Below are 15,425 nucleotides of genomic sequence, written 5' to 3' on the forward strand. Positions count from 1 at the left end.
TACTCACACTGTGTGTAACCAAAAGCCACAGGTGCCGTTTGGGTGACACCACACCCTGGCTGGGTGACTCTGCAAAGCCTTTTATCTCTCTGCCCCTCCATTTCCTCATTTGTAATTAGGGACCATGAAGGCTTGGCTGTCAATGATCCAATAAAAAAAAACCCCAAAAACCCTTAAGGCTGTGAGAAGCTGATAGCAGGGGCACAGGGGGAGCTCCCTTCCCTGATTTCTCACCCAGATGGAGCTCTGATTCCAGGCCATGAGAATCCAATCGAGTCTCCTTCCATTCAACAAGCACTTAGGAAGGGAAGCCAAGGGGACTAACATTCACAGAGCACCAATTCGGGTCGCTCGCTCTGCGTGGAAGGCCATTATTAGTTAATGGGGTGCCTGACCAGCTCCACTGCCATCGTTCTCAGAATTCCCATGCAGAGGGCCTTTCAGCCGGCCTCCCCGGCCACAGCTAACTGGACCCAAGTGGGCCACTTGACCTAATCTACTCATTCACCATAGCCGAGAAGCCTGATTGAATCCTAACATCCTTGATTGAACATTAGATCATCTGGGGAAGCTTTTAAGAATCCTACCCCTTTGGGTAGAGGTATTCAGAATCTTTGGGGGGAAAGGAAAGAGGGACGGAAGCCTCTGCGATCTTTAAAAGTCCCCATGTGGGGGGCACATAGGTGGCTCAGTGGGTTAAGCATCTGACTCTTGATTTCAGCTCAGGTCCCCATCTCATGGTTCGGTTCATGAGTTTGAGCCCCACATTGGGCTATGCAACGACAGTGCAGAGCCTGCTTGGGATTCTCTCTCTTTTCCTCTCTCTCTGCCCCTTCCCCGTGCTCTCTCTCTCAAAATAAATAAACTTAATATCTAAAATAAAAGTTCACATGTTATTCCAGTGTGCAGCCAAGATTGGTAACTACTGAGTGAATCCGCACTAAGGGGCTAGCCGCTGAAGGCTCATAACCCTTCAAAGAAGCACTTAACAAAGCCTAAAGCCAAAGCAATGGAGGCCTGCCAGGTGCAAGAGGGATGTGTGGGGCACCTGTGCCAGCTCTTTCTGGGAGAAATGAATTTTTTCTGGCATCCTGCAAATTTTATTACTCCTAGGGATGCTTTGGGGGTTAGGGAGGAAAGTTAAATAATTCCATTTGCCCCTCCCCTTTCTCCAAGGCTATAATGCAGTGGTTCTCAACATTTAGCTGGATCAGAATCACCGGAGGTCTTGTTAAAATGCAATTACAGTCACTTAAGCGTCCGACTTTGGCTCAGGTCACGGTTGGTTGGTGAGTTCGAGCCCCGCGTGGGGCTGACAGTGCGGAGACTGCTTGGGAGTCTGTTTTCCTCTCTCTCTGACCCTCCCCCGCTCGCACTCTCCCTCTCTCAAAAATAAATAAATGAACATTTAAAAAATAAAATACAATTGCCAGGCCACATTCCATTTCTCATTCAGTAGTCTTGGGGGAAGGCCTCAGAGTTTGCATTTTTAACAGGTTTCTAGGTAATGCTGCTGCTGGTCTTGGGACCACATGCTCAGAACTTTGGTAGCTGTGATTCTGCAAGCCCTGAGGGGCACTGAGGATGCTCCCAGGATCCCTGCAGGCCGGCCCCTCCTCTCCTTCTCCGACACTGCTAACACCTCTTACGCCACGTGGGGGGGGGGGGGGGTACCGCCTCTGCTGCAGAACCTCTCATCTTGGAGAAAGGAAGCTTTGGGACGCCCAGTCATTGCCAGAATGAGGATCGGTGGGTAAAGATTGAAATAAGGAAGGTTCTGGTAAACAGAACTGAGGCCGTGTGGGTGTAATAGATGCATTCATGGACTCTGGAGTCAGAATTTAGGTCTGCCAGTAATGGCTGTGTGATCTGGGATAAACTCCTTAGTCTTCCAGCGTCAGTTATGTACTTATGAAATAGATACACTACAATAGTGCTGTGACCCAACCTCCTGCAGCAGAAAGAAGTTTCAGTGAGACAATACCTATAAGGAGCATATCAGTTTCCAACGCCTGGTGATCACTCAATAAATATTAGCTATTATTAATGAAAATTCTCTGACGATCCACTGAGCTGCTTACTGAAGTAGTGAGCTCCCCATCCCTGGGTGTGTGCAAACAGAAGCTGGAGTTGTACCAGGGACCAGAGCTGGTTCTTCCAGCCCAAATCCCATAGCAGGTATAGACTGGAATGAGCACTTGTAAATCTTATGATTTCCTCACAGAATTCCTTTTGGGATCTCTCTACCACAAGCAAGAGCCACCCTTGCTGCAATGCTGAACTCTTCTGAATAGCCATGGGCTGCATTTCTACCCGCATGTCAAGGAAGCCAGCCGGGCATGGTGGAGGCGGGCTGCCTGGCCCTGCACAGCCTTGTGGGGGAGGGGGGCAGGGTGCCGCAGGGTTCGCTGTCGGCACAGTGGGGCTACAGGACTTATGGTCGGGCCTGGGCCAGTGTGCAGCCCGGGGAACTGGAAAGTGGGGTTCTCAGGTAACTCCACAGTTAATATGTGTGGAACAGGAGGACTAAGGAAGAAATGAAGTGGGGTGACTTCCCAATGGTTCTTTGAGAGGTATTTATAGGATGCCTGAAGGCCCTTGGAAGCAAGGTATAGAGCAATCAAAGGATTTAGGCACACTCATGACTGGGTACCACAGTTAGGGTACAAAGTTCCCCCTTCAGAGGCACTGAGGGGCCGATTCCTCTTCACCCTGTAGATTTTACACATCACTTCTTCCAGGAAGCCTTCCCTGATCGCTCCACTCTAGGTTAGGGGGCCCAGCCCTGTGTTCCCATAGCTCCCTGTTCCTATCAACACACTTATCCCAGTGTGGTATTTCCTCGTGATTAATGGCTCATCCTCCTCGATCAGCTGTCAACTATGAACATGGTGGTGGGGTGGGCAGATCCATTTTCTTCACTGTTGAGTCCCCAGGGCGCATCACAATGCCTGGTACTGTGGGCTTTCGATAAGCACCTAGTGGAATGAGTACCTTTAGGCAAGCTCCTCAACCTCTCTGAGCCTCAGTTTCTTCATCTGTATAATGGGGGCCAATAGCCAACAGCACCTATTTGCAGGATTATGTGAAGGTGAGTGGAAGCCTGCTGTTTGCAGTACCTGGCACAAAGCAGGTGCTCAATAAACAGCCACACATATCGTTGTCTTGTCACTGTTATTAGCAAGTATAAAAACTCAGGAGAGACTGCCTTTTCTTCTCTTCGGTCGGCTGGAGTGATCTTCTAGACCACACACCTGCTTGTGTCTCCCCTGGCATTGAAAGTCCTCAGTAATCTGCTCTCAACTTTCTTTTCCATCCCCATCCCTCAAGACTCCTCGCCACCCAATTCTAGTTCACCAGACTACAGACCTCTCCCCTTTGGGCGTTTCTCCCCTCGTTCTCAGCTCAGACTCCCCCCTCCCCTATCTCAGGTATGTGCTCACTCAAGGTGCCTCCTCCGCCAGGGCCCCCCCGGGCTCCTGTAACATAGTTCCCAGCCTGCCTTGCGTTCATGTCAGGGGACTGACTGCCCACCTCCCTGCCGGAAGGAGCAGGTGAGCGCCCAGCATGTGCTGAGGTCTGAATGGCCAGCGCCCAGTGACCTGTAACACGATGGATGGCTCATTCAGGCTGGGGCTGTCACGTTGAATCCATGGTCTCCTTGACATGAAGGAATAAGCTGTGGTTCAAGAACCCCTGAAATCCCATCCCAACGTATATAGAAGGCTTGGTTGATGGCGACAGGAAAGACGAAGCCTGCGCTTCTGCTTCTGGGCATTGGCTTCCAAAAGGAATGTGATCTATTCCCCTAGTGAGCCCGGGGCAGTGAATGGTACATTGGTAGAAAAGGGCAAATCGAGAAGTCTCACGTGAGGTCCCCTGGTCACTGCCTGGGGCCAAGGGACCCACATCTCCCTCCCAATTCTCTGGCACTAGTGTAAGGGTCTATCAGAGGAACTATTCCAGCACGCTCAACCTATGATCCAGAGCCAGAGCCTTCCCAAACTCTGTTTCTTTAACTTTTACAGAACTTACAAGATTGCATAGGAAGAAAGTGGCCAAGTGTTGGAAGACCTGGTTTAACCAAAGAATGGTCACCTGCTATTGGTGCAAAGGGAAGAAAGAGGGCAATGCTGGGTCTGTGCTTCTTAATTCCTGTTACTCAGAACTGCCTCCCTCCTTGCTCACCTAGCTACCTCCTACTTGGTCTTCCCTGGTTTCCGCTTCTAGAAGCCTCTTCCCAAATCCAAACAAACCAGGTAAATCCCTTTCTCTGTGGCCCCAGGGCACCTAACATCCAATCATCAGGCTAGGATGTGACTCACCCCGCCCTCCCCGCCCCTGCCCTGCCCAAGGCCATGCCTTCCCCCCTGCTGAGTATCCTGGCCTCTCACACCGTGGGTACTCAGGAACTATTGAGCAAACCCGACTTCCAAGCTAGGCAGCCTTGTCTTCCTGACCTAAGCCTGGTGGGAAAGTATCTATAGGTTGGTCAGGATAAAAACCACAAATAAGACATAAGTGAGGCTCCGCTACACAATGGTGGGTGTTCTGAGACCAGAAGGTAGGAGAGACATGTACGCTTCCTGACTGTTTCCGTGGGATGAGACTCATGGAGGGGACATAGAAATGGCGTAGTCCAGGAGCACTGCCTGGTCACACATTAGGATCACCTAAGGAACTTAAAATCAGAACACAGAGGTACTGGCTCCCGCCCTTGGAGATACCAGTTTGACTCTCTAGAGTAGGGTGTGGGCATCTGTAGGTCTTACAAGCCCCCCACGGGGTTCTAATGTGCAGCCTTGGCTGAGAACCACCAAGCTCACTGCCCTGTGCACTCAGAGAGGATGGGGACTTGCATGGGTACAGGGTTTACAGCCAGCGCTGGGACTGGGACCAGCTCTCCGGGCTCTTCCTTTTCTGCCAGCTAAGGATTCCTCAGGAAGTCCCAGAGCAGCCAGGCTCCTCTGGGGTCTGCACGGCACAGGCCATAGCTGTCCCCAGGGTGCAACTCAGCAGGAGGAAAGGGCAATGTGCTTCCTGAAGCACACTCGTACAAGGAACGTCCAGTGCTCCCTTTACGGTCCAATGTTCTATTTCTTCTTTGCCCACAAGGCTGACTGGGGCCTTCCCAGTTACGGGAGAAAATCATTTTCTAACTCTGAACTTGCCAACCTGGCCTCTCTCCTACCCCCATTTACTGCTGGATAAGTAAATACTTTCCTGTCCAGGGAAAACGCAGGTGCAGGCAGACCAGGCTCACGAATGCACTGGACCAAGGAGGCTCAGTGTCAGCAGGGTCTCGGAGTGGGGTTTCCGCTAAGATCCTGGTAGATGCAGGGTAAGGCAGCAGCACACTTCCCCTTCCCTTGTTTAGCATGTCTGGACCCTTCTGGGCCAGGCCCGAGAAGGAACCGGGCACCTATTTTTTGAGTGCCTGCTGTATCGCTAGAATTGTCTACTCCATCTCGTCCTGTGGTATACACGACTCATATTTCAAGACTCAGCCTCACCTTCTCCATGAAGTCTTTCCTACTCCCCAGATAAGAAGTCTCCTGGTGACTGACAGAAGCAACACACATCCTCTCAGGAAGGGCTCAACTTCCGTCCAGGCCAACGGAGTTAGAGCAAAGCAATCAATTTGATATTGATGTGTCCTGACTTGAGATATATTAAAATATATTTTTTAAGAGTCTAACAGCAGACAGAGTAATGAAAAGCAACCAAGCTGAGCAGCAAAAAGGAAAAAGAATAGTAAAAAATGAGAATAGGTTAAGGGAACTCTGTGAAATCATCAGGTGTAATAACATGTGCATTGTAAGGATCCCAGAAGGAGAAGAGGGAGAGAAGAGGGCAGAAGACTCCTCTCAGGGGTGCCTGGATGGCTCAGTTTGTTAAGTGTCAGACTTCGGCTCAACTCATGATCTCACGGTCTGTGGGTTTAAGCCTCATGTCCAGCTCTGTGCTGACAGCTCGGAGCCTGGAGCCTGCTTTGGATTCTGTGTCTCCCTCTCTCTCTGCCCCTCCCCTGCTCATTCTCAATCTCTCTCTCTCTCTCTCTCTCTCAAAAATAAAAAAATTTAAAAAAAATGAAGAGGGGTGTCTGGGTGGCTCAGTTGGTTAGGTGTCCAACTTCGGCTCAGGTCATGATCTCACGGTCCGTGAGTTCGAGCCCCGCATCGGGCTCTGTGCTGTCAGTTCAGAGCCTGGAGCTTGCTTCAGATTCTGTGTCTCCCTCTCTCTCTGCCCCTAAACCACTCGCGCTCTGTCTCTATCAAAAAATGAATAAACATTAAAAAAATTTTTTTAAATAAAAAATTTAAAAAATTGAAGAAATAACAGCTGAAAAACCCTAATCTGGGGAAGGAAACAGACTTGCTGATTCAGAAAGCACAGAGAGCCCCTAACAAGATTAACCCTAGGAGGTTCACACCAAGGCACACAATCATTAAAACGATGATGATGACGAAAGAGAATTGAACCTTTAATTTGAAAAGCAGCAGGAGACCAGGGCACCTCGGTGAGTCAGACAGTTAAGCATCCAACTCTTGATTTCAGATCAGGTCATGATCTCCAGGTTTCGTGGGTTTGAGCCCCACATTGGGCTCGTGCTGACAGTGCAGAGCCTGCTTGGGATTCTCTGTCTCCCTCTCTTTCTGCCCCTCCCCGACTAGTGGGGTCTGTCTCTCACAAAATAAATAAACTTAAAAAAAAAAAAAAAAAAAACAGCAAGAGAAAAGCCAACAGTTACATACAGGAAAAACTCCATAAGGCTATTGACTGATTTCTCAGCAGAAATTTTATAGGCCAGAAGTGGCATGATATATTCATATTCAAAGTGCTAAAAGGGAAAAACTACAACCAAAAATGCCCTACCAGGCAAGGTAATCCTTCAGAATAGAAGGAGAGTTTCCCAGGAAACAAAAGTTAAAGGAGTTCATCACCACTCACCCAGGCTTACCAGAAATGTTAAAGGGAATTCTTTAACATTTGCTAAATGCTAAGGGAATGCTAAAGGGAAAGAAAAGGCCGTAACTAGAAGTAAGAAAATTATGAAAGAGAAAGAATTTCACAAGTAAAAGCAAACATATAGTAAAGTAGTAGATTAACCAGTTACAAAGTCAGAATGGAGACTAACGTGCAAAAGTAGGAAAATCAATTATATCTACAAAAATTAGTCACGGGATAGGCAACATAAAAACATGCAAAATATGATATCATATACAGGACACATTAGTGCTTTTAGAATGTGTTCCAACTTAAGCGATCATTAACTTAATACAGACCGCTATACATATAAGATGTTATATTTGAACCCAATGGTAACCACAAATCAAAAATCTATAATAGGTGTGCAAAAACCAAAGAGAAAGAAATCCAAGCACAACACTGAAGAAAACTATCAGACCACAAGGCCAGAAAACAAGAGAAGAAAGGAGCAGAGAACCACAAAAACAACCAGAAAACAATGAACAAAATGGCATTAAGTACCTACCTATCAATAATTGCTTCAAATGTAAATGAACTAAACGCTCCAATCAAAAACATAGGGTGACTGAATGGATTAAAAAAAATACCCATCTATATGCTGCCAACCAGAGACTCACTTGAGACCTAAAGACACATACCAATTGAAGTGAAGGGCTGGGAAAACATATACTATGCAAATGAGAAGAGAAAAAAAAAGCCAAGGTGGCAATACTTCCATCAGACATAATAGGCTTTAAAATGAAGACTGTAATGGGGTGCATGGGTGGCTCAATCAGTTAAGTATCTGACTCTTGATTTTGGCTCTCGTCATGATCTCATGGTTTGTGAGATCAAGCCTTGCATCTGGCTCTGTGCTGACAGTGTGGAGCCTGCTTGGGATTCTCTCCCTGTCCCTCTCTTTCTGCCCCTCTCCATCTCTCTCTCCCTCTCTCTCTCTCTCTCTCTCTCTAAATAAATAAATAAATAAACTTAACAAAATAAACGAAGGGGAGCCTGGGTGGCTCAGTCAGTTAAGTGTCGGACTTCAGCTCAGGTCACGATCTCACAGTCTGTGAGTTTGAGCCCCAGGTTGGGCTCTGTGCTGACAGCTCAGAGCCTGGAGCCTGCTTCCGATTCTGTGTCTCCCTCTCTCTCTGCCCCTCCCCTGCTTATACTCTGTCTCTCTCGGTCTCAAAAATACATAAAAACATTAAAAAAAATTTTTTTTAAATAATAAAATAGAAAAAATAAATTAAAAAAACCATGAAGACTGTAGCAAGACACAAAAAAGGGCACTACATAATGATAAATGTATCAATCCAACAAGAGGACATAACAATTGTAAATATTTATGGACCCAACACAGAGTTCCTAAATACATACAGCAATGATTTTCAGGCATAAAGGAAGAAACTGACATAATACAATAATAGTAGGGGACTTTAACACAGCACATACGTCAATGGGTAGATCATCCAGACAGAAAATCAACTAGAAAATAATGGCTTTGAGCAACAAACACATTAGACCAGATAGACTAACAGATATGTACAGAACTTTCCATCTCAAAACAACAGACTACATATTCTTCCAAGTGCATATGGAACATCTTCCAGGATAGATCACATGTTAGGTCACAAAACACGTCTTAATAAATTTAACAAGATTGAAATCCTATCAAGCATCTTTTCCAACCACAACCAATGAAACTGAAAATCAATTACAAGAGAACAACTGGAAAACACACAAACTCATGGAGGCTAAACAACATGCTTCTAAACAACTCAATAAAGAAATCAAAGAAAAGACGAAAATACATGGAGACAAGTGAAAATGAAAATACAACCATCCAAAATCACTGGGACACAGCAAAGCAGTTCTAAGAGGGAAGTTTATGGCAACAGGTCTACCTCAAGAAACAAAACAAATCTCAAATAAACAACCTAACCTTACCCATAATGGAGTCAGAAAAAGAAGAACAAAGCCCAAAACCAGTGGAAAGAAGGAAATAATAACGATTACAGCGGAAATAAATGAAGGAGGCAGAAAAAACAGTAGGAAAAAAAAAAATCAATGAAACCAAGCGCTGGTTCTTTGAAAAGATAGAATTGACCAACCTTTACAGCCAGACTCATCAAGAAAATAAAGAGAGAAGACTCTAATGAATCAAATCAGAAATGAAGCAGAAGAAATGACAACCAACATCACAGAAATATAAAGAATTATAAGAGAATATTGGGAAAATTTATATGCCAACAAATTGGACAACCTAGAAGGCGTAGGTAGATCCCTGGAAGTATACACCCTTCCACAACTGATTCAGGAAAATCTGGACTAATCAATTACTAGTATTAAAATTGAATCAATAATAAAAAAAACTCTCAACAAACAAAAGTCCAGGACCGGATGGCTACACAGGTGAATTCTCTGACTCATTTAAAGAAGACTTAATACCTATTCTTTTCAAACTATTCCAAAAATAGACGAAGTAAAACTTCTTAATGGATTCCATGAGGCCAGCATTACCCTGATACCCAAACCAAAGACACTATAAAAAGGGAGAAAACTACAGGCCAATATCTCTGATGAACAAAGACGCAAAAATCCTCAGCAAAATATGAGTAAACAGAATTCAACAACACAGCAATAAAGTCATTCACCATGATCAAGTGAGATTAATATAAAGATCCAGGTGGTTCAACATTTGTAAATCATTCAAGATGATACATCACATTAATAAGAGGAAGGGTAAAAACCATATGATTAGTTTAATAGATGCAGAAAAAGCATTAGACAAAGTACAACACCTGTTCATGATGAAAACCCTCAATAAAGTAGGTCTAGAGGAAACATACCTCAACATAGCAAAGGAAATCTATGAAAAACCCACAGCTTACATCATATTCAAGGGTGAAAAACTGAAAGTGTTTTCTCTAAGATCAGGAACAAGACAAGGATGTCCACTCTCACCACTTTGATTCAACATAGTCCTGGAAATCCTAGCTGCAGCAAGTGGACAAGACAAAGATTTTAAAAGGCTCCATACTGGTAAGAAAGAAGTAAAATTGCCACTATTTGCAGATGACATGATACTATATATAGAAAATCCTAAAGCCTCCACCAAAAAACTATTCAAACTGATAAATGAATTCAGTAGAGTTGCAGAATACAAAATTAATATGCAAAAATCTGTTGCATTTCTACACACTAATAGTAGCAGATAAAGAAATTATGAAGACGATTCCATTTACACTAGCACCAACAAGAATAAAATACCTACGAATAAATTTAACCAAGGAGGGGAAAGACCTAAACTCTGAAAACTATACTGATGAAAGAACACTGATGAAAAACTGCATTGATGAAAGAAATTGAGGACAACACAAACAAATGGAAAGAAATACCACGCTCATGGATGAGAAGAATTAATATCATTGATTCTTATTACCATTAATCCATATTACCCAAAGCAATCTACAGATTTAATGCAATCCCTATCAAAATGCCAACAGCATTTTTCACAGAACTGGAACAAAGAATCCTAAAATTTGTATGGAACCACAAAGACCCCAAATAACCACACAATCTTTAGAAAGAAAAACAAAGCTGAATGTATCATAACCCTGAACTTTAAGATATACTGTAACTATAACTATAATAATCAAAACAGTATGGTATTAGCACAGAAACAGGCACAGAGATCAACAGAACAGAATACAAAGACCAGAAATAAATCCAAGATTATATGGTCAATTAACTTACAACAAAGGAAGCAAGAGTACATGAGAGAATACTTGTCTCTTCAACAAATGGTTTCGGGAAAACTGGACAGCTACATGCAAAAGAATAAAACTGGACCACCTGCCTACACCATACACAAAAATGAACTCGAATGGATTAAAGACATAAACGTGAGACCTGAAAGCATAAAACCTCTAAATGAAAACAGAGGCAGTAATCTCTTGAATATCAGTCTTCGCAACATAGAAAAATGTTGCGTATCTAGAAAAAGATACGTCTCCTCAGGCAAGGGAAACAAAAGCAAAAATAAAGACTCAGGACTACACCAAAATAAAAACCTTTTGCTCTACAAAGGAAACCAACAACAAAACAAAAGGGCAACTATTGAAGATACTTGCAGTGGTATATCTGCTAAGGGATTAGTGTCCAAAATATATAAAGAACTTATACGATTCAACACCAAAAAACCCAAACAACCTGATTAAAAAATGGGCAGAAGATCTGAATAACTGTTTTTCCAAGGAAGACATACAGGTGTCCAACAGACACGTGAGAAGATGCTCAACATCACTAATCATCAGGGAAATGAAAATCAAAACCACAGTGAGATATCACTTTGCACAGGTCAGAATAGCTAGTATCAGAAAGACAAGAAAAAAAACCAATGTTGGTGAGGATGTGGACAAAAGGAAGCCCTCATGCATTGTTGGTGGGGACGAAAACTGGTGCAGCCACTGTGGAAAACAGTATGGAAGTTCCTCAAAAGATTAAAATTAAAACTATCATGGGTTCCAGGATTTCCGCTGCTGGAAAACCCAAAGAAAACCAAGACACTAATTTGAAAAGATATATGTAACCCTATGCTTATTGAAGCATTATTGTACAACGGCCAAAATATGGAAGCAACAGACGTGTCATCAATAGATGAATGAATAAAGAAGGAGTGGTATATATCTACAATGGAATATCACTCAGCCATAAAAAAGAATATCTTGCCATTTGTGACAACGTGGATGGACCTAGAGGGTATTATGCAACGTGAAATAAGTCAGACATGGATAAGACAAATACCGTATTATTTCACTTATATGTGGAATCTAAAAAACAAAACAAACGAACAAAAAAACAGAAACATACCCTTAAATACAGAGAACTGGTGGATGCCAGAGGGGAGGAGGCTGGGAGGGTGGGGACACGGGATTAAGAGGTACAAACTTTCAGTTATAAAGTAAATGTCACGGAGATGAAAAGTACAGCATAGGGAACGCAGTCAATCATCTTTTAATAATGTTGTTGGTGACAGAGGATGACTACGCTTATCTTGATGAGCACTGAGCAATACATAGAATTATCAAATCAATATGTTGTACACCTTAGGGGCACCTGGATAGCTCAGGCGGTTAATCGCCTGACTCATGGTTTCATTTCCGGTCACGCTCTCATGGTTCACGAGTTTGAGCCCTACATCGGGTTCTGTGCTGATGGTGCAGGGCCTGCTTGGGATTCTCTCTCTCTCCTTCTCTCTGCCCCTCCCCTGCTCGCTCTCTTGCTCTCTCTCAAAAGAAATCAATAAACTTAAAAAACAATTTAAAAAATCTAAAAAAAATATATTGTACACCTACAGTAATATTGAATGCCTTGTATATCCATTATACATACATACATACATACATACATACATGTTAAAGAAAAAAGTCTGACAGCAAATAGGGTGTCACATATAGGTGTCCTCAGGTCCTGGTGGTAATAGAGAAAAGAGGGTCTCCTGTCTGCAGCCCCCTCCCAGACGAGCATGGAGTATGTCAGATCTCCCATGGAGATCAGAAATGAAGGAATTTGGAAGACTTTCTTTTTTATTTTTTTATTTTTTTTTATTTTTTTTTTTAATTTTTATTTTTTTATTTTTTTTTTTTTACGTTTATTTACTTTTGAGACAGAGAGAGACAGAGCATGAACGGGCCCTGTCCTGGAATGGTTTCTGGGCCTTTCCGGGAGCTTTGGTGAGATTCTCCCTACACTGGCTCTCCCGCCCCTTCCCACCCATCCCCAGCTAAGCCCAGAACCCACAGCTCCATTCTAGCCATGGTGGCTTCTGGCCTATCCACTCCCTCCCTAGACCAGACTCAGCCCGCTCCTCTGTCCTCCTGGGGACCGGGCCACGAATGACTCAGTGGGGCCAGTTCTCCAGTCTGGGTTCTGAACGTCCAGGGCTCCCAGAAGGTTTGCACTTCCTGCCTCTCCAGAGTCACCACTGCAAGCTGGCACTGTCGTTTGCTTGTCCGAGGGCATGACTCTGAACTAGGTTTCCCTACCGAGGCCTGCTTCCTACAGGCAGAGGGGGCCCTGAAGGAGTGAGTGAATGAATGAATTACACACTGTGGCAATTGGCTGGGGCCTGAGTCTTGGGAACGTCTGTTGTGTAAGAATGGTGGTTGGAAACATGTTTTGGAGCCTTGAAAAACAATTGAAAAGGTCACTGCCAGGCCAAACACACCCACCTACCTGAGAAATAACAACCTGTTACTTCTCCCTCAACAGGCAGCCAGAAGTGCATGCCCGGTCCCAGTCTTTCTGAGTTTCTGAGATGTGCAGTCTCCAAAGCTGGGCTCTAGTCAGAGAGGTGTAAGGGTGCAGTGCTAGAGTGCTCGGGTTTGAACCCTGGCACCCCACCCTCCCCAGGAACAGCTGGTGACTTTGTACAAGTAGCAACCTCTGTGTCTCCTTTCCTCACTTGTGAAACAGAAATCGAGTAGCACTTAAGAGGGTTGCCTTGTGGATTCAAGGACAGAAGTCTTGTAAAGTCTGAGGGATCGTGAATGCATCCATGCTTAGTAAGAGCTGGCTCTTACTATTGGCCTTCCCACCTCCAATGGCCCTGCACTGGTCACTCTGAACCTCACTTAGCTAATCTGTAAAATGGGAATGACAATAACGTTAATGACTAGACGAGAAAGTAAAACTTACAGTCTGTAGTTTGTGCCATTGGGAGTTTGTGCAGCTGTGCCTTACATCCAGACTCCCCATACTAGGGAGATTCTAGGGTCACCCAAAGCCCGCCACTCAGTGCACAGTGGCAAGGGCCACCTCAAGCCCCAACACCCAAACCCAAACCCCCAGAACCCCTTTACTTCAAGAGAGTCTGCTGTGGGCTCTTCTGCGTTTAGGGAAGGCCTACAGAATGTCCTGGTGACCGGGGAAGCCCGGAGGAGGACGAGGGGTCCCCACAGTAGGGGGCGGGGCCCGCGTGCCCTTGGGGTCGGAACACCTCAGCTGCAGTCCGGTCATTCCAGGAAAAAGAAATAGAAAATACTGCAGAGGAGGCGGCCGCCCGGGCCCGGAGCCGGTTATCTCCCCGCCGGCTTCCGGCTCTGATAACACCCCGCCGGGCGGGGCCGGGACGGGCACCCCCAAGTGGCCCAAGGTGCCAGGACCGGAGAGCCTGCGGTTTGCTCGTCCCCTCCGGCCGCGATCGGCGCCCTAGGGGACGCGCCCAGCCCCGCCGGGGAGCAGCGCGTCCCCTGCCAGGCGGGGCCCCCAAGGTGGGCTAGGGCCTGTGGCCCGGCAGCCGCGACACCTGGGACCCGAATGCCGCCCTGCGGTCCCCCGCCGCGCCCCGCGCACCCCGCGGTCCTCCGCAGCCCCCCTGGCCCCGCCGCCCCGCCGCGCCCCGAGCCTCCCCGCTGCGTTCGCCCCACCGCACCCCCCCCCCCCCCCTCCTCCGCCGCCCCGCGCTTACTTTGCAGACAGCAGGCTGCGGTCAGGCAGAGAGCGAGGAGCCCCAGGGATATGCCGCGGTTCTTCCTACTCCCGCTCGGCAGAGGCCTCATGAGCAATCCCGGCACGGCTCCGGCCCGGCATGGGCTTCCAGGCGGCGAGCGCGGGCCCGACTGTGCGCTGTCACAGCGCCGTGCGGCTCCCGCCCGCCCGCCGCCTCTGCCCTCCTCCTCGGTGTCTGGCAGGTCCTCTAGGGCCAAATGCAGATGAGCCGATCCTATTGTGGTTGAGCCAGTTCCCAAGGAGTGGGAAGGAAAAGAGAGGAGAGACAGCGAGAATGGGAAAGCAGTGGGAATGCACACGCTCAGAAGTAAATAATGGCAAATAAAGAGCAGGCTCCTTCCGTTCACACCCAGCGTCCTGGTATTGATTCCAGACTCAGCTGGATGCTGGATACAAGAGGGAGGGAAAGTTCTAGCTGTTGGCTGAGGACCAAGAGAGACCATCTAATGGCTCCATGGGCAACCAGAAGGCTTTTAGGAAAGTGAAGTGACAGCCTGGGGTAAGAGGGGTGGGAAGAAGGGGACAACAAGAGAGCCTCAGGCAGCTCTGGGTGGAGCCATTGGACACTAATGATATCCACCCACCATCCATCCATCTACCCATCTCTCCACCATCCACCCACCCACCCATCTATCCACCCACCATTCATCATCTACCCACCATCCATCCATCCATCCATCTGTCCACCATCCACACACCGGTCCATCCATCCATCTACCCACATACCCATCTACCCATGCACCAATCCATCCCTTCATCTATCCAAGTGTTCTTGGACAGCCTATTTGTTTGCAAAGGGCCTGGCCCCTGGGAGATACTAAGAGAGCATTGAGCCAGATAGTGTTTGGTTCAGGGATGGGCACATGGGCCTTTGGAGGCTGCCCTGGTGTCATTGCTGGGATTGCTGAAATCAGAGGATACAAACCTGAGAATACTGG

At 46.3% G+C, this 15,425-nt stretch overlaps 1 protein-coding gene across 2 annotated transcripts in view; it reads right to left on the minus strand.

Annotated features, from left to right (window-relative positions):
• Positions 1-14,773, minus strand: part of VSTM5 (V-set and transmembrane domain containing 5) — a 31,932-nt gene extending 17,159 nt beyond the window's left edge. For both annotated transcript variants that reach the window (XR_009602086.3, XM_060605336.3), the window contains exon 1: positions 14,447-14,773. Coding sequence is in view for 1 of the 2 variants with exons in the window: in XM_060605336.3 (XP_060461319.1) it covers positions 14,447-14,537 (91 nt within the window). In the remaining variant the exon portion in view is untranslated. The remainder of the gene's footprint in view (positions 1-14,446) is intronic.
• Positions 14,774-15,425: the final 652 nt, after the last annotated feature.

Source organism: Panthera onca, chromosome D1, assembly GCF_046562875.1.
Source record: "Panthera onca isolate mPanOnc1 chromosome D1, mPanOnc1 haplotype 2, whole genome shotgun sequence".
NCBI lineage: Eukaryota > Metazoa > Chordata > Mammalia > Carnivora > Felidae > Panthera > Panthera onca.